Source organism: Tachypleus tridentatus, chromosome 9, assembly GCF_004210375.1.
Source record: "Tachypleus tridentatus isolate NWPU-2018 chromosome 9, ASM421037v1, whole genome shotgun sequence".
Classification (NCBI taxonomy): Eukaryota; Metazoa; Arthropoda; class Merostomata; order Xiphosura; family Limulidae; genus Tachypleus; species Tachypleus tridentatus.
Window position 1 is genome coordinate 107,857,794 of NC_134833.1, and position 24,067 is coordinate 107,881,860.

At 32.9% G+C, this 24,067-nt stretch overlaps 1 protein-coding gene across 9 annotated transcripts in view; it reads right to left on the reverse strand.

The window, feature by feature from the left end:
* Window positions 1-22,893, reverse strand: part of LOC143226007 (uncharacterized) — a 42,160-nt gene extending 19,267 nt beyond the window's left edge. For 3 of the 9 annotated variants that reach the window (XM_076456358.1, XM_076456355.1, XM_076456360.1), the window contains exons 1-4: window positions 22,737-22,893; window positions 20,544-20,635; window positions 19,465-19,948; window positions 18,812-19,001 (exon numbers count right to left, since the gene is read on the reverse strand). In XM_076456358.1, the coding sequence (XP_076312473.1) occupies window positions 18,812-19,001; window positions 19,465-19,948; window positions 20,544-20,635; window positions 22,737-22,797 (827 nt within the window). In that variant the 5' untranslated portion in view covers window positions 22,798-22,893. Of the gene's footprint in view, window positions 1-1,087; window positions 3,260-7,733; window positions 9,272-12,851; window positions 13,533-13,581; window positions 15,769-16,566; window positions 16,715-18,811; window positions 19,002-19,464; window positions 19,949-20,543; window positions 20,636-22,736 lie in introns of those variants that run through there. The other 6 variants (XM_076456362.1, XM_076456359.1, XM_076456356.1 and 3 more) reach the window with 6 other exon arrangements.
* Between the last annotated feature and the right edge of the window lie 1,174 nt (window positions 22,894-24,067).

Sequence of the window (24,067 nt, forward strand, 5' to 3'; positions counted from 1 at the left end):
TAGTGGAAATAAACCACCTTATTTCTACTATTGTAAGACTCCGAACTTCCATTATTTTAATAATTATTATAAAATAACGTTTAACGGTGTTAAATGGAACTAAAACCCATTAACTTAACACTTTGTAATAAGCCTTTACGCCTCCACCTTCCCCCCTTTCTTTCAAAAAAATTGTTCAATTATAAACCGGGTGAACTGAAACATGCAATTACTTAAAACAGAAAATAACTTCCTAATGTACCGTCAAATCTTGAGAACGTCATGAATGTATCTTTAGCTTTCTGTATCGTTATATAAAGTGGAAGAATAGATAAATTCATTTTTTACAGACTGTTGAGTTCAGTGACATACAAATATTATTCTTAGTTAATGAATTTAGGGTATAGTTTGAACTTATTGAGTAGTGAATATAAAATGTTTTATGTTTTAAAGCATGATAAATTCAGCGAAATACAATAATTGTATACCAACTTTTTGTTTATAAACTATATTTATTTTCTTTGTTTTGAATTTTCTTCATAGCTTCACGACAGCTGTTTGTGCTAATTTAATAGATAACACTAGAGGGATGGCATCTAGTCGTTACCACCAATGCTTCAGTTACTTTTTTACTTTTTGTGGGACTGACAGTAACATTTTAACGTTCCCACGGCTGAAAGGTTGAGCATGTTTGTTGGGACGTAGATTCAAACTCGTAACCCTTAGAATCCGAGTTGACCTCCCTAACCACTTGACCATGAATTTCATCAACCCCTCTTAGTAAAAGGTCGACATATGATCAGTGAGCCTATATATTCAATTTGGTGAATGTATATGTTGACTTTTCTATTGTTTGCATTTAATATTAATAACTTCAGATAAAAACAAAAAGAAACATCTATATTTAGTTCGGATTTACAACGCTAAAATCAGGGGTTCGATTCCCCTCGGTGGGCTGAGCAGATAGCCTTATGTGGCTTTGCTATAAGAAAAACACACAAACACACACTATATTTAGTAGTTCATTTAATTTTCAAAATGAAAATCTCTACAGAAAGGTAATAATATAATTTACTACAACAGTAATGATTAAAATATTTTTATATAGTTCTTTTAAACTTTAGTGGAACGAATCAGCTTATAAAGGTAAACATGAAAATTATTTTGCATTATTTAGAGATTTAAATAAGCATCGTTTTAAGAGGGAAAGATGCTACATTGGGGGTGGTCAAACCGCGGCTCTTTGATGTATAACGTGCGGTTCGCGGAAATATGTTAGCTGAGCTCTTTTTTGCAACACAATTGATATAAAAGGTAAATAAAAAAAATTTCAAGTTTTATAAGTATTTACCGGATATAAATTGAGAGTCCACTGGATTAAAAAGTAAGTTTAATGTTCATGGTGAGTAAATATATTTAGGAATTAAAATCCTAATTTTAATGCCAGGTTTGAGTCAGGGATTAAAAATGTAGATCAACAAGGATTACAGAGGAATGGTGTTGGAGAATCAGTAATCGTACAAGCTGGTGCTGACAATGTTGGTTTTAGTGGGTGTGGCTTGCGATCGCGTGATTGTGGCATGTGTGGCTGTGCTGTGGGCAATGAAATTAGCGGATTGTTAATGTGATACTAGGCGCTGTAGAGTTTGGTTGCGTTGCGTGCGTTGGAGCTTTTTGTTTCTTTTCACTTTATTTTTCTAAAAGTGTCTGTGAAAATTTTGTGAAGGAAGATGGCATCATCAAATTATGAGAAGCAAAAGTATGAAGATGAAAATAGAAATTTTAAGCCAGAGTGGGAGGAAGATTTTGCATTCACCATTAAAGGACGTAAACCTTTGTCTTATCTGCAAAGCGTTACTCAGTCATAACAAAACCACTAACTTGAAACACCACTATGAAACAAATCACAAAAGCATTTCGTATGATTATCCACCTAAATCAGAATTACAGAAAACAAGTTAACTGTGTTAAAATCATCACTAAATAGCCAGCAGACGCTGTTGACAATGTTCAGTAAGGAAGTTGATACAACGACTGAAGCTAGTTTTGTTATATCATGGAATATTGCTCGTGCTAAACGCCCATATTATGATGGTGAATTTATTAAGAAGAATACAGCTGAAGTTGTTGCAGTGTTAGATCAAAATAACACAAAACTTCAGCGACTAATAGCACAAACACCAGCTTCACACCACACTACAGAGAGACTTATCTCCCAGATCAGTGCTGATGTTGCAGGGAAAATATAAAATGATTTAAAGAATTTCCTTGCATTCAGCTCAGCCCTTGACTGCAACCCATAATCGGCGGTATTTGTTAGTTATGCTTCTTCTGATGCTGTTAAAGGAGAGATGTTGGACTTAGTGGCACTAAAAGAAACAACTTGTAGTGTTGACATTAAAAATACTCTTGAAAGAACTTTAACAAATGCTGATATTCCACTGGATAAAATCGTCAGTGTTGCAACGGATGGATCACCTGCGATGGTGGGGAAAGTGTGGGATTAATTGCACTTATGAAAATTGATCCCAGCTTTTCAGAGTTTCTTCCTGTTCATTGCATTATTCATTGTGAACACCTGGCAGCCAAATACTTCAAGTATGAAGATGTTATGAAATTTGCTCTTGAAATTGTCAATTTCATACGCTCAAATGGGAAGACCCACCAACAATTCAAAAATGTTTTTGAAGAACTGGAGCTTGAAGATAAACCCAGTGACATCTCTTTCTACTGCATTAGAGTCTATTATTACTTTTCTTGAAGAAAAGAAAAGATTCTATCCTCAACTTGGAAGTGATGAATGGATGCAAGATTTAATGTTTCTTACTGATATAATGAATCTTCTATAAACTCTCAACTTGGCACACCAGGGGAAGGTTAAGATTGTTTCTGATCTTACTCAGACAATTTTTAGCTTTCAGAATAAACGAATACTTTTTCAAAGAGACATATTGTCAAGAAACTTTAGTTACTTTCCCAATCTCAACAGGGGAGTAAATACATTCCCTGATATTAAAATAGGAGACCACAAACTGAAAGAATACAAAGATAAATTTCAAGGACTGCTTGATAATTTCCTAGACAAGTTTGAGAACTTGCAGAAGTTGAAGCCCTGCTTCGGCTTTCTTTTAAATCCATTCATGGTTGATGTGACCAATGATGGTTGTCCAATTCTCGAACCTCTGGTTACAGAATCATCTGCTGTGGCAATGGAACGAATAGAACTGCAGGACGACCTGAGTCTAAAGATGAGCCATAAATTCCATTTTACAATTGAGTTCTGGAAGAAAGTTTCAGAAATAAAATATCTTGAACTTGACAACATATCAACCGGAATTTCAACGACTCACAATCAAGATGGAAACTCACAAGACCTTTACTAGCAGTAAATAGCTTGATAATTCTATCAATGTCTCTTTGTGTCAGAAAAATATTATAAGACTAAAATTTTGTAGGGTGGCATCTGATTAAGATATCTCTAATTTTATTGTTTTACATATTTTCCTCTATGTTTTGACCATACATTTACGAAGACAAATATGATTAAAAATATCTGTTTTTATCCCTTTTATTTTTATTTTTGTCAGTCTCATTTAATGTTAATGAGATGCAAATTTGCCTATTTTTCTTAGATGTTTCCGTAGTTCGTTACCGTATTATATACGCTCAATATAGTTAAAACAGTAATCAGCCAGGATTTTGAAAACATTTGGTACATATATATATATGTACTTTGTGATTATTGAAACTAATACAAATTAACAGTTTAAAAACAACATACATGAATAAATATTATTACGTATGTGTACTTCTTAACATTTATGTAACGTTTATGTAACAAAATGTGCACGCAACAATAAAAATATGTGTGTAATATTTGTTTGTGTCTTGCGGCTCTCAAACAGTTGAAGTTTATTGTATGTGGCTCTTACGTTGAGCAAGTTTGGCTAGCCCTATGCTATATATTAATTATAAAAATGAATCAACATTAAGACCTTCATGTATAAAAACCACATAAAATGTAAACTATGCTATGAAAAATAAATATAGAAGCATAAACTACTTAATCCATACATTAAAGGCTTACTAAATCATAGAAACACAATTGGTTTTCCCGTTAATTATTTAAAAAAACAAACAAACATTAGGTGTGATAAACACTTTTCAGAATTATGTTAAATGTGTTAGTAACATTATCCACCTACAGAAATACAGTTAAATATACAAATGAAAACTACAAACATAAGTTGAGACATTTTCAGATCTGTATGCAATTCTATGGAAATATAATAGAATAGTCTGCTTTTGTAATACATATACATTTATAAATGAAACTACAATAAAATGAAATATATTGTCAAGGACAATTATTATCCTCACCCAATAAAAATTACAAGTGACAGATTTACATCTTTAGTATATATATATGTATATATACATAATTAAATATAGACACTGATGTAACACACTACAAGAAGCTCATAAATCTACTGTCCTATCCGCATGTAATAACATAAGCTGCCTATAATAGCACTATCCAACATAGAAACACCATCCACCTTTGTACAATGTACGCAATATAAAAGGGAAAAGTATAAAGCTGATAAGGCTAAAGTAGAATATTTCAAGTTTTACTTATAAAACACAACTGTAATTGTAAAAACAACACTATGTATATTAGATTAAATTATGAACTTTAACACTTTGAATGTTATTATAAGGTTGATATTTAGTTGATCTACATTATATTTTGATGGTTTCCTTGCAAAATAGCTGCATGCTCGTCATATCAATGCATTCTTTGGTGTCCCTTCACGGACTAGCAACATGCTTTTTGTTGAGTAACAGTTGAACTATGATATCATATTAGCGACATGCTCTCTGGCAGTTGTCAAGTATCATGACGGCTTCATGGAAGTATAACTGAATTTTCTCGATCTCTCCTCCTATTGTTTGAGATCGACCCACGTGCATTCTTCTGATTGTTTTCTATGCGGAATTCCAGACGACTACTAAGGACTACCTGTGCTATTCTCGTCATTGGAATTTAGTGTCAATATTTAACTTTAAAAACCATTATCTATGTCACTGAGCTGCTGTGGACAAAAAAAGTTTCTAGCATATGAGGAGAAATGTTGAAATGTTTTCTTCACAAAGCTACACATCACCTACGAAACTATTTTTAAAGCAAGTGGTTGAGTCTTTTTCCAGAAATTACTCTTTAATGGAACTATTATGAATATAGATGTATATTTAGATAAGTTGCATATTTGTTTTATGGGATATGATATATTCCTAACCTCCTCAGATAAATATAGTAAATATTACTTTATCCTTAGATCATTTCATGAAAACCTACACAAAAATGTTGCATTTACAACTTGCCACATCTTATTTACATAAAACTTGGTATAGAGTGCTGTTTTAAGCGGAAAGCAAAGTAAGTTAAATTTAGCATGATTGGGTTCAGAGATCACAAGTTACAAAAAGCCAAAATATATTTTTGTTAAAAACTAATAGTACTGAAAACCTGGGATAAGAGTTATGTTATTGAATATTGCACGAATATTTGAAAAATAGTGCATAAACACAGTTGGAAAACAAACATTCATATTTACTCCTTAGAAAAAAAAAAGAGGCTGATCTTGAGTTGAAACTTTAAGAATAAGATCTAAATTTATTTCAAATGAAAATTCAACATTTCTTCTTATTTACAAATTTATAGAAACAGAATGTTTCTCATTTGTTATACAAAGGAAATTAAGCCTAACTTAACTCTTTTTATTCGAATAAGATCTGAACAATTATTATATGACACGACCAAGGCAAAAATGTGAAACACTGAAGGAAAATTATCTTTTTTTTCGTTACTGATATAGTAATATTTATGGGACCCTTTAAAAGTAAGTCCTTAAAATTGTCCAACATTCCCAATATTGCTACAACATGGAAACCATTAAGGTTTGGCTCTCAAATAGGATTTCAGAATTTGGAATTTTCAGAATTTTGGAACATTAGATGAAGTGACTGTATTTTCAGAAACAGAGCTCTCTTCCCTTACTAAGTTTTCTCAAATGAGACTCATTATAGTTTTCATATGTAACCAAGATGATGATGACTTTTAACATTTTTTTGTTGGAAAATAAATTTCTCAGGGGTATGGTAACCTATCTGATTAATCTGTTTAGCTTCGAAGAACACATTGCTGCTTAAAATTAGTTAAAAGACTATAGTTATATTTGTATTTTCTCTCAAATTAATAGTTTTCACAATCCAAGTTTATGCAATTAGTGACTCAGGGCAGTTGTATATCCTTTCCGTTCTAAACTTCTCTTCACACAGAAACGATAAAACTGCATCATCTTAGGAAAATTTACTACTTCAATACCTCAATAGTACAAGTCCATAACACAATGCCACCATATATCAAGTTATATCAGGAATGGATGTTTTCTTGCAATGTAACATAGCAACCGATTTTGAAAGTCATTTTAGAAAGAGAAACAGGCAAGAGAAAGACTGTCAAATGTGTTTGTAGTTCTGACATTCCATTGACAGTCAAATTTTAATTCTGTGTAAATTTTTCATCACTTTTAAACACGGCCTTCAGTTTTTTCTATAAACGAAAGTTTGACTCAATTTCAAAAGAGACTTCAACATTAAGAGCACACACTGCCTTCAGAATACACAGATTCATCCTCATTTTTCAATAAAGTTTCAAGTCTCATTCTTCTTAATCAGTGCATCAAAAAGGGAGAGAACCTGCAGCCCCTAGTGGCTCAACGGTATGTCTGCGACTTACAACGCTAAAAACCGGGTTTCGATACCCGTGGTGGGCAGACCAAAGATAGCCTATTGTGTAGCTTTGTGCTTAATTCAAAACAACAACAAACAACAAGAACCTACGAGTATGACTCTGATAAAAGATGAAGAAAAAAGAAAAAGTTGGAAAGAAATAGAGGATGTTGCATTTCTTTTATTAATACAGATACATACTGAGTTGGGCTTGAAGAACTTAGAGACTTTTGCATCATATTTATGTACACTGTTTAGATATCGAGACAATGCCATTGGCCACAGAAAAGTATTAAGTACCCACTGACAGCACACCATTAATCTTCTACGTCAAAACTTCACTTTATTTTCACAGTAATTTTCTCAGCTATATATGTATGTTTATTTGAGAAAAAACAACAACATTCGAATAAATTTGCTAAGGTTAAGATATATCTCGGAAAAATAAAGGAATATCTCTAGTTTGACATCGTGCACCAAGGAAATTTAAGAAACAGTTCTCTACAGTAAAAATTATCAGGTAAATTTAAGGAGAAATTGTCTAGTGTAAAGAACGCTATCGAAGACAAAAATATAATGAAACATTTTCATTGTAAGAGTATATCTCAAGAATGTTTCCTACTTTAGTAAAGTATCCCAGGGAAATTAAAAGAAATATTCTTCAATGTAAGGAAGGACATAAGGGAAATTTAAGGAAACAGTCTCTAGCATGAAGAAGATATTCAAACAAAATTTAAAAAAAAAAATTATTGTGAAAATAATATCCTAGAAAAGTTAATAAAACACTACCCAGTGCAAACATATATTTCAGGGAAATTTAAATAGATGTCCTAAGAAAATTTAAACATAATTACCTAATGTGAAAAACGTTTTTCAAGAAAACTTAGGAAAAATTTTATACTTACATGATAACTAAGAAGTTCAATATAAGGAATATTTCTGTAGTGTGATAAAACATCAATTTAAAAATTAAGTGAAATTTTTGTTATGACAAAAAATATTTAATGATTCAAAAATACACTTAAGTGTAAAAAATTGTCGAAAAACGTTATTCTAGAAATTTACGAAAAATTTTACATTGTAGAAATGAAGCTCAGAGAAAATTTAGTAAACTACTTCGCTTAGAAAACGTTTAATTTTTAATATTCCTGGCATACATTCAAATGTAACATCATCAGAGAAAGCTGCAGGCTAGAAAATGTTCAAATTCCACCATAAAATAACATGATATCAAGGCTAGTAAAAAAAGTTTATCCATTTATATTTGTTTATAAGCCCAACATTACAGACAATGTTTTAACTATGGTATGATCAGTTATCAGCAAAAGAAGTGTTTCGATAGAAATAGCTTTCTCTCCTATCGAACTTCTAGAAGTATGCCAATCAGTAAACCAGTCAGGGAATAATTGGCATACTTCAGATTCCACCTGGGCTTAACTATATTTGAATGATGAACAAAACAGCATTATCACCAACATATGATCAGTTACATATTTCGTGAATGCATGTTTCAACTGCTGTTAGTCCTTCTACCAGTAACAATGAATCTTAAGATGAGCTTAAATTCCAACACTTTTAACATTCACAGAAAAAAGGAGAAATTATTTGTTTTAATCCAGAATTAGTTATTGGGATTTTAAACAGTGAATCCTTAGTAGTGTATATTTTCAGGTTCTACACAGTCTGCTCTCTGTGATTAACAGAACAGTTCGTGGTTAGAGAATTCTACATGTCTGGGACTAAAATGACCAGTATGACATTATGAAAGTAATAGTAATGTTAACTAATAACAATACCAGAAACCTGGACGATAAAATGGAGATACCAGGAATTACATGCCTAAAATAAAACTTGTCAAGAACAATATCATAGTAGTTCACACGAAGAGGAGTGAAATATTAATACTTGCATTAATCCATAGTAAAACAAAAAAACTTTTTTCAAAAATTAAGTACAATGATATCACACTAAGCATGGAGGAAATCATTCACACTTTTACAGCAGATGTGGCAAATACATTAATGACAGTAAATAGCAGGGAGTGCAAACACCCTCCCCTTATAAAACATCCACTTCTCTGAGTGTTTGATAGTGAGAAAGAATGAGAGCAAACACCCCTTCTGTGTACACTTGAGAAATGTCATCCCTTATCACCCATGTGGACGCTTTTCTCTTTCCAGATACAGGTGAAATATCTTAAGGATCTTGTTTCTGCTTCTAGAACTTGACACCAGACTAATAGCAGAAGGAGTTTAATGATAGCAATTATATTGAGACCAACTTTGAATTTGGTTAATACTGTTTAATGCCTCAGTAGCCTCGTGAAATCGATTTGTAAGTCAACAAAAGAATGACCTTAACTGTGTTCATGATAGGTAGTTTCTTAGAAGATCCTTGAAGACAACATGATTAATTTCTTAATTTGCTTAAGAGGGCAGGCTGAAAACAAGCCTTCAGGGTACGTCAAAGTATCAAGGTGATCTTCGTTGTGGATAGTCTACGAGTAAGAAGTTTCTTAGAATACCAAAAGTCAAAGCTGTTTTAAATTTGTTTTAGCCTACTAAAACAAAAGAAGTATTAAGTATTCTGAATTCATCCCTACTACTATGAAATTTACCAAATCCACCACCTACTTTATGTGGATGCTTAAGAATGATTTTTTTAACGTATATTGATAATAACTTCTAATCAAACCAATTTGCTTACTTAATGGGAAACTCAGAATTAATCTAGTCATTAGAATAACTTTGCCCGTATCAGTTTGTTTGTCGTTCATCAGAAAGCTATACACATGGCTATTTGTGTTCTACTCAACACGGGTATTGAAACCCGGTTTATAGCCTTATAAGCCTTCAAACTAACTGCTCAGCCACTGTATCAGATTGTATATTACCATTGCTAACCTGAGCACTGGAGCCAGTTAATTCACTTTTCATAGCCATCATGTTACCGAAATTAACTGACTTGAGAATAATCTTAATATAATAGCTATTAATAGTTCATCATTCAACCAAATGCAGATCTGATAAGAAATTTTTGTAACAATGTAATTATAAATGACTTATCACAAGCTTAAGACAAAACGCAAAGTGATATCACATGCCAATAAGGTTGCGATGTGACCATTAACCTATGAAACAGACATTATAAGTTGAGAAGAAAATTTAAGCTAAGGGCAGATTATATGTGTTTGGAGTGATTAGTAAACTTACATAATCCATCGATAAGATATGTAGCATTATCCAAAATGTCAACATGAGAACACTGATAAATTTATCGTAAGAAATATAAGGAAGAACTTATTAAACTCACATCCTAATCTTGCCCCCGGAAAAGGTAAGACCAAGTATCTATCAGTAGACGGATATTATTACAGTGGGTGTAAGAATATTGTTGTATTAGTTGCTAACAAACACAGTTAAAAACACCTATAGTACCTCTACAGTGACCGTAGATATTAGATATACACATCCTGAAACCACCAAAATAATTACACAATCATTCTTAAAAAAAAATGTTTTTGTTTTTTGAATTTCGCGCAAAGCTACTCGAGGGCTATCTGCGCCAGCCGTCCCTAATGTAGCAGTGTAAGACTAGAGGGAAGGCAGCTAGTCATCACCACCCACTACCAACTCTTGGGCTACTTTTTTACCAACGAAGAGTGGGATTGATTGTACATTATAACGCCCCCAGGGCTGAAAGGGCGAGCATGTTTGGCGCGACGGGGATGCGAACCCGCGACCCTCGGATTACGAGACGCACGCCTTAACACACTTGGCCATGCCGAGCCGAAGATTAGAAGTAACTCTTAGTATATGCTTAAGTAGGATCCACAAATGTTTGCTAAAAAGAGGCAACATATTTATATATTGCAGTATCACCTATTACTACTAGAAAACAATCAAAACATCACATACCGCAAGTACAGATTTTTTATATATCTTCTGAAATAAATTTCATCAGCTTATTCTTGTTTGAGTTCCAAGCTATAACAATCATACAGTTTGATTCAGTTTAGCAAGATTTAGTAAGTCGCCATGTTCATTTTCAAAAACATTCAGCTAAATTACCAACTTTCAATCTTCTATGTTTTAGTTTTAAACACCGACAGATACACTGCTGATTCCATTACTGAAAATACCCATGAAAATACCATACACACTTGATAGTTTTCCTGTAATCAGATTCAAACTACCCAGTTCTCAAACAATGAGCACAACACATTTGTTTTGATTTAAAGGTATCCTATTATACTGACGTTTTTTTTTGATATTTTAGTGTAAATTATTTCTACATTCTGAATATCGAACCTCAAGAAAATCCGTTAAATATTGTATGTACAATTTTATATTTGCCCAATAGATTGTGTTTATAGTTCTTGTTGTGCAAAACATTACTTGAACAAACTTTTCAAAATCGTTTTAGAAAATTCACTATCTAAAAGTCACATTTCTCAAACCAAACCTAAAATTTATGAAAAATGGAATTAGAACTGCGTGAAAAGTCATGAGAAATGAGCAAAAGGAGTAAAATATGATAATCATTGTTTGTCAAACAAGTCATGGAACTTTTTAAAAAAAATAATAAAGTGTAGTAAGAAATATTTAGACAAGAAATTAATACCCTCAAGTCTATTATAAGTGTGCTGTAGTCAAAGAGAAAACATTAAATTGCTAAATACAGCAATCAGTTGTGGTTATGTTGCTCTTTTTTTTTTTTTATCAAGACTAGAGACAAATGAGAGTAATACGTCCAAACAAAACAAATAACACCAACAAATGGGGGAAGAAAATAGATGAAGCTCGTCTTATGCTCTATAGCATGACTTCAAATGCAAAATTATCAAGATGAATCGTATTTAGAGTATGGCATGTAAAAAAAAAATCCACCAAATGTTGTGTGCACGTGATATTAAAATTTGCACAAGGGAAAGAGTTAGATTTCCTTAGTGATTATGATGGATCTCAAATTTTAGCAACAAAGCTTTAATAAGTGAAAGAATTTTTTTTCTGTGTATCTCTTTCTAAGCAACGGATATTATTGTCGTGAAGGGTAAAGGAGATGTTAAATGGTATTTCTGTACGTTTGAAATTGTTTCATTATCATTTTTTATTATTATAATGGTTTATATTGTATATTTATACACATACATATATAAATAAATGGAATGTTGGCTATACAATTATTGTATATTTTTATTTTATCGTATTTAGAATATTTGGATTTTTAATAATTTGTGGTTTCACTTAGTAAAGTTTCGTGTATATATTGAAGCTGTGATGGTTCAGACTTTATTATGTAATATTTATCATATTATTCAAAAGCAAAAAGTGAGGTAATACGTCTTATAGATAACTTTATGTGGTTGCAGGTTTATCCACATGTTGTGTTGCTTCTGTGACAATATGGTTATTTTATATGAATATTGGTTTTGATATGTTTACAATCTACTTGGTTGTAAGAATACGTGCTTTGCTTTTTTCATGTAGTTGTTGTTTCTGTAACAACATGACTGTAGTGGTGTGCTAGTGTCTACGTGGCTGATGAATGTATTGTTCCTGCAGTTAAATGGTTGTTTTTATTTAGTTTTTTTTGTATGACTGCTTAATTGTTTACATTTAGTTCTTTTTGGTTTACATACCTATCTGCATGGTATGTAAACCAAATCTGCTTAAACGATCTGCTTAAAAGATCGTTTGTGAGGCTACGTATTTCTTTACAATACCGTTTGTGTGATTGCTAGATTGTTTACAATGTTGTTTCTTTCTTAAATGGCCATTTGTAAAGCTATACAATATTACTTCTCCGCATGATTGCTTAGGTTTATGTTGGTGAAGGCTATAGCACATATAGTAGAGAGAAGTTGTCCATTTTTTTCTACGGGATGGATGTGAAAGTAAACAATATTTAGAAAATGTTTAATAAGTTCATTTTATCTCAAGAGTGTAAGAATCAACAGCATATATAGGTACTTAAACACTGGTATATCGTTAGCATTGTTCCGTTAAATTAAGTCACATCTATAAAAATAATAAACGCCACGCACCAAGAGGCAGTATATATTATTGGTTTACTATAGTTGAGGAATTATAAATCCATAGACAGTTTTACTTACTGGACAAACTAGTCAGATGCTCAGGGCACCACACACTGATAACTTTGCCCAGTAGGTAAGATTGCCCTTGTATAAACCTCGGAAGCTATAACTCTGATTATATACATATACATATGTAAAAATATATTTGTATTAGTAAAAAACTGTGTACATAAATCTTCTTAATAAATATCATATATTGGATACATATCGACATTTATTTAACTTCTAAATCCAAATTAAAATTTAGCTCAGTTTCAGGCTATTCGGAATTATAGTTCTTTTGTAATAAGGTTAACCATCCAGTTCAATGTAAAGTTCGTTCATAACTGTTATATATTTGCACAACGTATGTTAGGTATCATAATTAATCTCAGAAGAGACTCCGATGTATTATGTTACGTACGTTGCGAATTACGGTTCCAAGTAGCCAGAATTTTGAATCTGAATTTAGAAGCTAATTAAATTTCGATATTTATTAAATTTATGATTCTTGCCAACAAGATTAATACACGCTATTTTCTTTCTTAACACAAATATATTTTAATATATAAACAACAATACGCCCCCCGCTAGTACAGCAGTATGTCTTCGGATTTACAATGCTAGAATCAGGGGTTCGATTCCCCTCGGTGGGCTCAGCAGATAGCCCAATGTGGCTTTGCTATAAGAAAAAATACAAAACACATAAACAGCAATACAGTTGTAATAACGGTTGTTACAAATTGTTATTGCAAATATCGGTTTATATACAAAAGTTTTACAGATTCACAAACAATATTCAGTCTTATATCTGATCTGGAAGTGAATATTTTATCAATGGTCCAGGTCCACGACTAGCGATGTAATTCTAAGTTAATACACTGTAAACTCCTTTTTACGGCTAGCTAGCTTGAAGCACACGTAAGTTTATCATCGACGACAATATCTCATGTCCTCGAAATTAATTCTCTGAAGTTAAAAGGATTGTAATGTTCGAAATCTGTAAACGTTCGCGGCCAAATATCTGTAGTCTTCCGATTAATAAGCATTTGTCACAGTTATAGCTTTTTAGGCTGATAGCATACTGACTGTAGCAGATCAACAATATTTTGAAACAATCTCCCTGCGTTTTGCGATGGCTACCTTTTATACTCATTAGTCGATATTCTCGAAAATTCATTTGGAAATAATACTGGGAATCATTAGTATTTTAATACACACATAGTACTTTGTTGATTTTTACACTCGAGAATTTTCTACAAATTTAGAGAACAGGCAGGACTTGTGCAATATACATTTAACAATATAAGTTATATACATTTATAAATATATATTAAACTGAAACAAACATACATATTAAACTAATATTAAATCCGTTACACGTATCATGAATCTTTTCGTTGCGTTATTGTTGTTACTTCTTGGCGCATGATTTCCGTTTGTTGTGAAATCTGTATGTAATTTTTTTATAAATATATTTTGTGACACACAACTTCCATGTAATTATCTGAGCTTCATTAACTATTATATTATTCGGCAGGTGGTTTTATTTCAGTGTAGAGACCACATATATGTAAGTGTTACACTTGTATTTTTGCATATGGTTTCACTTCCCGTAAAGTCTTTATTTGTTGGGCGTATTCAGAATAGTTAAAAAAAAAGACACGACTGTTGTATGTTTTCAACAAACACGTCTTTTACATGCACGATGTTTTTGTTTTTCTCTCATTATAGTGAGCATGCATTTCTATAATATAATATTTATTCTTAAGGACTTAAATACGTTTATTATTTTGAACAGGGTAAGAATTCACATGATTAAACGTTTAAATATAGAAGTAAGTGTTCACACTACTGTTACTTTCGTAAGGTATGAATTCATAATCATTATTAGCATTGTTTGGTGCACTGTCTTCATAGTCTCTATAATAACGTGTTGCAACCATTGTTAGCATCGTCATAGCAAACGCAACCAAAGATGTTAATTTATTTTGTTACAAAAAACCCTCAATCTTACTGCTTACTTTAAGTCTTTCCACCGTTGAAGAAAGGATAGTTTTCTACTTTTTATATTATTTTCTACGTTACATGTATGTTATAAATTAAATATTTGGAGATTCTCGGTAAACGTTAATTCAACATGTGTATGACAGATGTGCAACATTACCTGTGAGAAAAATTGTTTTTATAATTTAATTTGGCTCTCTTTTGGGAGTTATCTCTTTTAAGCTCTCACACCGGTGTAAAATAGTGTGTTGTCTGTCAGTCAGTCAGTAGACAATAAAATGGCATCATATAGGAGATGCTTAACTTTGCAATTTGTACTGTCATTATGTCAGTAAAACGTGCGTATGCCATGAATCACGAGAAGAATTATGCACTCTGTAGGCTACAACAATGCATGACGTATGAACTTAAAAAGTAAAAAGTAAATTATTTGTTACTCTAAATTTTGGTTATACTTACCTTTGAAACAGAACATTTTCAGGGACTTGTGTAAATAATTTTACATCATTACGAATGAAAACCATGTAAGAAGTATTTAATGAAATAACTATTTTTTACTATAAAAGGCCGGTAGTTTACTATATTTATACATGTTTACTTCAGTTTATTTTACAGTTTTCAGTAGTTGAAATGTTTTCACATATTAACAACGAACAAACCGAAATTTAAATTCAACCGTGACTTAGAGTACGGTGTTTGTTGAATGAAATCATACTGAGTGAAACTGTTTAACATAGTAAGATGTAATATTAAACATGAAAAACATAAAGTAATTTTTGTAAAACACTCAGACAAATACGTTGTTCACTGCTGAGATAAAGCGCTACTGGACGTATTCACAGTCACAAATAATCTTCTGTTTCTTCCTTGCCCATTTTCCGGTAATGGATGTAGAATTTCCTGGGAAAACACTATATATAAAACTTTTATTTTCTGAAATAAGTAATATTAAAATTAATGTATCGCTTTTTTATATATTTTTGTTTGTTTGTTTGTTTGTTTGATGCAACACAAAAACTACAAAATGGACTATATGTGCTCCGCGCCCCGCGGGTATCAAAACCCGATTTTTTTTGGTTAAAGTTATGAATTCGGAAACATATGATAAACTTGTTGATATGTGTGCTTGAAAAACGCGATGGTGAACATTAGATGTTTCTTAATACTATTTCTTTTGTAAACCTGGAAAGTTCAACCAAGACAGAAATGTTTTCTATATAGTTGTGTTAAACCAGAACTTTCCATTCTAGTATACAATTACATAGCTTACTCTCTTACGCTATATAAATTTAAATATATATTTCACATCCGCAAATGTTTTAATTTTTCCAAGTTCTAATTTTGAAAAGTTTAAATTTGGTAGAAGTCACGTGTTAAATTCAGTCTGTGTACTAATTGTGTAGCTTAACCTGTCAAGAAATATCTTAATCTTGTTTGTGTAGAAGTGGGATGAGATTCCGATTTATGATGTGTCAATTACAGAAGAAATGTTTAGCATGAATACAATTTCGGTGCCTTTACATCAGATCCGTCTTAACGTTTCTTATCTAAGAAAGGGGTACCCTTATAAAGTTATGTCGCTGTTTATTCTGATTTACTGGTGTCTGGTATTCATATATTGCTTAATTATACTGTTAGTAAAGTCTAATTTTATTAACCTTTAGATTAAAATCGTCTGTTACTTCGTTTATCCATTCAAATGCAAACTTAATTCCGTTATTTGTTTTACATTTTAACTCCAGCATTCTGTAGTAGTTCTCCATTAACATATTAAGCCCAATTTGTCCTCTTCCTTCAGTAAAAACATGTTTCGTCTTTATTTAGACTGCATGCCATCTGTTTTCTTTTTCATTTCACCTGTAACAAATTAATATATCTGTTTTTCCACATATTAGATTCATGAGTCTCTAGTTTTTGTGAAGATCTAATGACTGTGTGCTAGGTTTATCCTTGAATGACCACATATTACTTCACTCGAACAAAGTTTGGTGATGTCGACCAAGATCTAACTATTCCAGAATTCATCCATTTTTTTTCCTCTCTTGTACCCCTGGCGAAACATTATCCAAAAAATGGTTCTAAATTCTGATGATAAGGACAGAGAAGCTTCAGTCACCTTGGAAAAACTTTTTGTTCAATACAGAATGCTCACTGGTACTATGATAAGCATTCCAGAGCTTCATGGTCTATTCACTGATGAGAGGGCTATCTGCACTATCCGTCCTTAATTAAACAGTGTGATACCAGTAAGAAGGCAACTAATCATCACCACCCATCGACAATCCTTGGGCTACTCTTTTATCAACGAATTGACCGTAACGTTATAACGCTCTACTGCTGAAAAGGCGAGCATGTTTGGTGCGATTAGGATACGAACCCGCAATCCTCAGATTACGAGGAACAAAGTAGGTTCCTCAGCTTTGAACAATAGTCAGTAATCAGTAGAACACAAGAATAGTTTGTGTTATGTGACCAAAAACAAAAAAAAAAAGGTGTTCATTTGATTATATATAAATATATATATTTACAGTTTGGTCTCTAAAATTAAGTGGATCGTTCTATTAAATATACCTCACATTCATCACTTTTTTTACACCTGAAAAAATAATAATTATTCGAAACCGCTCAAGCTTCTTTCTAAACCTACTTCATTTTTTTGTTGTGCTAATTAGTTCATCACGGTTCTTAGAGAACACTTTATCGCTTCAAGAACAAAAGAAAACACCCTACTTCTCAGCTCAAATTTTTTTTTGGTTCGTGTCTTTTTTAAACTCTTATTCCAATAAATACGGCCCGACATGACCAGGTGGGTTAAGGTATTCGACTCGTAATATGAGGGTCGCGGGTTCGAATCCCCGTCACATAAAACATACTCGTCCTTTCAGCTGTGGGGGTGTTATAACATTACAGTCAATCCCACTATTCGTTGGTGTAAGAGTATCCCAAGAGTTGGCGGTGGGTGGCGATGACTAGCTGCCTTCCCTCTGGTCTTACACTGCAAAATTAGGGACAACTAGCACAGATAGCCCTCGTGTAGCTTTGTTAGAAATTCAAAATAAACACTACAAAAAATATCGTTTGTTTGTTGTTTTTTGAAATTTCGCACAAAGCTACTCGAGGGCTATCTGTGCTAGCCGTCCCTAATTTAGCAGTGTAAGACTAGAGGGAAGGCAGCTAGTCATCACCACCCACCGCCAACTCTTGGGCTACTCTTTTACCAACGAATAGTGGGATTGACCGTCACATTATACACCCCCACGGCTGGGAGGGCGAGCATGTTTAGCGCGACGCGGGCGCGAACCCGCGACCCTCGGATTACGAGTCGCACGCCTTACGCGCTAGGCCATGCCGGGCCACAAAAAATATCGAATGCGACTTGTTTTTTGTATTGCTCGTATTGACGCCACAGAAGACGCAGTACTACATTGTTGTCGAGAGTGCATGCTTCGTATAACAAGGCCTTTACGTAACTCGTTGTCTGTATCTTTGATTACCTACTAACCAAACCTTTAATATACAGCAGCTTTTATCTAATACCTGCTTATTTTGCAATATAAGTCGCTTGATAAGTTCAAGTCAACGTTCCGTTCTACAAGTAATGCACTTAAAGCTTTATGGATAACTTGCTTACGTAATCAGCATTTACGTCAATGAATCACTACTATAAAGCCGAGTGCCAGATTACTTAAGTGATTAAATCATTACGAATCTCTTCACTAACTCGTATAATACAGTATACTTCTTGCTTAACCATGTTAATAAACAAGCCTCCTAAAACGCTTAAAACTGCAAGTGATCCTTTCAAAATATCTTTTACAATGCTTCAAACGAAAAATACGTTTCTTCAAACATGCACCCATGACTTTGTCGGTCAAACGCATAACGAAAAACTCTAAATGCTATCAAAAAAGATGTTTACACTAAATTACTAAAGGTATACCATAATAGTCTTACCTCAAAGCTACTGTTACGCAACATCTTTTGAACACTCGACTACAACGACGGGCTGCTACTGTTTTCTCAGAAACGACGCGTCTGCAGTTTTTGTATATGTTATCGAAAAGGTATAAGGATGATTTGTTAGCATGTCGCTTCCCTCGGATACAACATGTTTCACGCCAGGTTCGTTTAGGAGGTAGCTTTCCTATTTACACAAACAAAAAATTAATATTCTAATTTTTAGTTGAAAGTAAAAAACGAGTCCATGAACTAATTATCGTTATTTTTATTAATGAGGTAATAACGTAAATTTACAAACATAAAGTAAAAGTTTTCATTAAAAACAATGGATTGCAGCATATTTTAAACTTTAAAGTTTACAGTTGAATTTAATCTCGCAATGTTTTACATTGTAAGATGTTTAATATAATTTTCTATAAAGTTTTAAGTGTAAATATATGGACAGATACTTGTGATTGTGTGTACATAAACTTTTCAGCGCAAAATTAAAAATAACAATCCACATAAATTTCTCACTCGTATTCAAGTGTAACATACGTCTAGTTGAAATAAAAATTGTATTGCAGCCTAACACCAACAATATTTCTACACTCAACTTTTCAACAACAATAACAACAAAAACATTATGAGAGTTTTATGAAACTTACTCTGTTTTTTTCCTTTTATTTTATATTTCCGTGAATGACGTTTGGGTTTCTTACGTTGAATCCCCTTTATGTCATTTTCTCTAAAGGCTCTGTTTCTCAGGTTTAGTTTACAATAATCCATTTCGAGTTGAGTAACAGAAATATTCGATGTTGGTCCTTTATTAATGGAATGCAATTCTATGTGACGCAGAGGGTTGTCGTCTTTAAGTTCTAGAAATGATCCGTCTTCTTTCTCTTCGGGCACAAACATCGTGTTGTCTACACCTGAAGGTATAATCCACTTTGTTTGCTCGGGATCAGGTTCATACATTCTCGGGTCCTTCACTGGTTCTTCAATAATATGTGGAATCAAAATGTAGTTTTCAGGATCTTCTTCCACATCTTCGTATTCATCAGAGATAACAGCTTCCTTCAATTCATCAGAGGTTGAGGTGTCCTTCACAGTTGTGACTGTCATTCCCAAGTCTGTCGTAGAAGTGATAAACTGAAGGTATACAAAAAGACTAATAAACATTTATTAGAGATACTACTATACAACTCTTCTTCTCAAGGTAATCTGAATTGCACTTTATAGTGAGGATCAAGTCGCTGTTTCCATACAATGAAATTTCAAAAATACTAAGGGTTTAAATAGAGAGAAGTTTATGAAATCGTTGACGCATGACTTCGTCAAATTTTATCTGACAAGGATTACACCACGTCAGATTTTAACCTTGTATACTACCTATTGATAACCCCCGTACCAACAAATAAATTAATCTAAAAACTTTAGTTGTCTAGTAGGAAAATTACGATTCACATTACTTTTAATTTCTTTAAGCTATCAAATCTTTCTATTAGGTTTACCACAAACATAATAAGAAGAACTATTTTAAAAGCTGGAACAATAAAATAAAACTTTAAATCAATGTGTATTTTTCCCTTGAAACTAAGAGGTTAAAATTGCTTTTGTTTTACACCATCAGTTAACGTATGAAACTTATAATACGTTGAGTAGTGCATTGAACTTTTTTTAATAAAAATTTTTGATGTTTTAGGTTTAATATACGTCGTTATCATGATCATTGTTTATTACCTACCAGAGAATCTTTGAAATCTGGTTGTGCAATCCCACTTTTGTTTGATTGATTATCTTGCTCTTCATGATGAGTTATGTTACTTTGTTGACTCCCTATGTTAGAAAGAATACGATTAATCAACAACACACAACACAAGATACATTTCAAAAGAAAAAAGAAAAACACGAGGAACTATAGAATGTAATTCACTAAAACCTATTAAAGAAGACATAAACCACAGAAAACTAGAGGGACATTTAGTAGACTCACTCCCCGCCATCAAGCGTTGATCATATCCGTATCTTAAAAAAAAAATACGAAAATGTGTCCGTCGTTATGAACGGAGACGGACCATTTTGGCAGGAAAACGAGGAATACTGTTCTACATGCATCCACCAAGTTTCATCAAAATTTGATCATTTTTGAACGAGCTAATCACTTCTAAGTTGTGTCATAGTTAAAATGTATACTAGATTTTGTCCAAATCTATTCAGTTGTTTTCGAGATATCTTGATGATAAACACATACTCATATGAGCGAAAACATAACCACCGTAATCTTCGATAACTGAGGTAAACATTTCTGAGTGTTAGTATGTTAAACATAAATTGCTAATTTATTCCGATAGAAACTCGTTTACACACGGGTGAAATGGAGTGTTTTGTTTATTATACGTGTGTAACATTGCGTGTTTTGTGTTAATAAGCAATATTTATTTTGATTTTGTCCAATTGTTTATGGACGGATTAAACTATGTTGTTGTTCGTAACATAACCTTTGTAATAAACCTAGTTTTAACTCTGTATCCCATTCCTAAAAATTTAAGCTATTTCACATTTTATTTCTCATTGCATAATAGTTCAGTGGTGTGATTACTGTAGATGGCGGTTATGCCTTTTTATACATTATAGTGCACATTGAGTGTTATGAAAATAGCGTGGTAACATCTATTATCATGTACTTTTCTCTAAGTGTGTTACTTTTTAGATTGTCGGTCATGAATATATAAGTTACATACAAACTGAATTAGCCAGTACTTAGATTTACATGAGACGTTTTACTTGGGAAGGATTTGTGAATTTGTGACATGATTGCTCGTCTGTGTGCATGTATACTTCTACCTTGCGTTCAAAACAATTGAACTAATCTTGTATTGGTAAGCGTAACATCTGTGCCGACTATATGTTGAAGGGAGTTTCTGTGCAAGGCAGAGTTAACACTAACAAAACTATACCCTAAAAGGATTCAAGTTTAAAAATTCCTTGTCCAGCGGGAACAGAAATTCTATGAAGACATACTGAGCACTGCAAGTTTCATCGAGGCATGTCTGAATATGGTAAAGAATGCTTTAAAACCAAGTCTATCATACATTGCGTATCCATATTTATTTTTTGGAATGATTTGTATTGCTGTATAGTTAAACTGTATGATCGAATTCTATGTGTAATATATGTTTTAATGTTCGTTAGATACACTGTTTACAAACAACGTTGTAAATTAACATAAATGTTGTATTAGAACAACAAAATATCTAAATACACTGTTTGTTGGAAGTTATATTTTCATTAAAATATATGTAGTTTGTACAAAAGTCAAAACAATGAATACTCATCAGTCAATAGATTTAAATTATATGTAGTTATGCTACAGTCATTGTTTCAAACTTGAACTCTTGTTGTTGTAACACCAGACCTGTGCTCCACAGACTACAAATTGTAATTTTTAACTGGCATACGCAGCTTTTACGTTGTAACTGCGTTCCATCATGGAATAGGTATGAGTGACGATTTCTTGTTAAAAATAAAAGTAAAGCTGTTTATCCTGATTTGGTGAAAGGTCATGATGACTTTAACTGACGACCCACGTGCAAAATACTTCAAAGTTTAAGTTGATAACAAAGCTTGGTATTACCACATCTTATTCTTTGTAACGTATGAATGCTCTTCTCTGAAAAATGAATAAACTAAAAAATACAAAAGAAGTGATTTCATCGTTGCTTACTGATAATTAAAATCAGTAAATCAATTTTGATATTTCTGAAGCGTAGACATTCATGCAAAATGAGTTGATCAAATGACATGCTCTAATTCTACCAGTTTTGGCTTGTACTTTGGAAGTACTCTTTTGTTTGACAAGTAATTTCATCGTTATTGTTAAATTAGAATAAACATGTTTTACATACTAATTTAATAACAGATACGAACAAACACTTACCACACGTAGATTTGTCTGTTTGTAATATCCATACGAATAAAACAATGTATATCACTTGCATTTTTGTTTTTATATTAAAATTTATAACTAAAACTCTTGTGAACTTCACGGTAAGTAACTATCTTTTCTGAATTGTTTACGACACCCACGTTGGTCGAGCACTTTGATCTCTGTTATCTAAAGGTATTCGTTACTGCACAGGAGAGTTTGTTTGTTTTGTTTGTTTTGGAATTTCGCACAAAGCTACCCCGAGGGCTATCTGTGCTAGCCGTCCCTAATTTAGTAGTGTAAGACTAGAGGGAAGGCAGCTAGTCATCACCACCCACCGCCAACTCTTGGGCTACTGTTTTACCAACGAATAGTGGGATTGACCGTCGCATTATACACCCCCACGGCTGGGAGGGCGAGCATGTTTAGCGCGACGGGGGCGCGAACCCGCGACCCTCAGATTACGAGTCGCACGCCTTATGCGCTTGGCCATGCCAGGCCCCACAGGAGAGCTAAACACATTTCATTGACAGCACAAATACCAGAACAACTCAACAGAAAAATTTGTTTGTCGTAGCACATTTAATTACTGAAGTATCTGAGTTCCTTAATTGTGAATAAATTGTACGATTGCGGTAAAAAATTATCGTAGTATTCCATTATAATTACCCGATACGCGCAATATTTATTTTTATGTGTATTTTTTTATCTGACAGATTTTGACGAAATTCATCCTTTGTTTTTGTGAGGCATGTTTGAAAATCATTTTAAATAGCATATAAAGTGCAAAATCTGTAGTGGTCAAGGTGAATATACTTTTTGATCTCACAATTGCTCAGAAACGAAATATAAAGAATAAACAGAAAATAATAAATACATGGTTTGTTAAAACAGCGAATGAAGTGTCCTCCCCCTAAGTAGCATAGCGATAAATATGCAAACTAACAACGCTTGTGTCCGGCATGGCCAGGTGGTTAGGGCGCTCGACTCGTAATCCGAGGGTCGCGGATTCGAATTCCCGTGTTAAAAGTGTTATAATGTGACAGTCAATCCCACTATTCGTTGGTAAAATAACAGTAAAAGAGTTGGTAGTAATTGGTGTTGACTAGCTGCCTTCCCTCTAGTCTTACACTGCTAAATAACAGACGACTAGCACAGTTAGCTCTCGTGTAGCTTTGCGCGAAATTCCAAAAACAAATACAAACATACAACGCTACAATCCAAGGTTTGATACTTTTGATGGGCAGAGCACAGATAGTTCATTTTGCATTTTTGTGTTTAATTACAAAGAAACAAATGCGAGTAAAGTTCTCCCTATGGGAAGAAGCGTATATCATTTTACA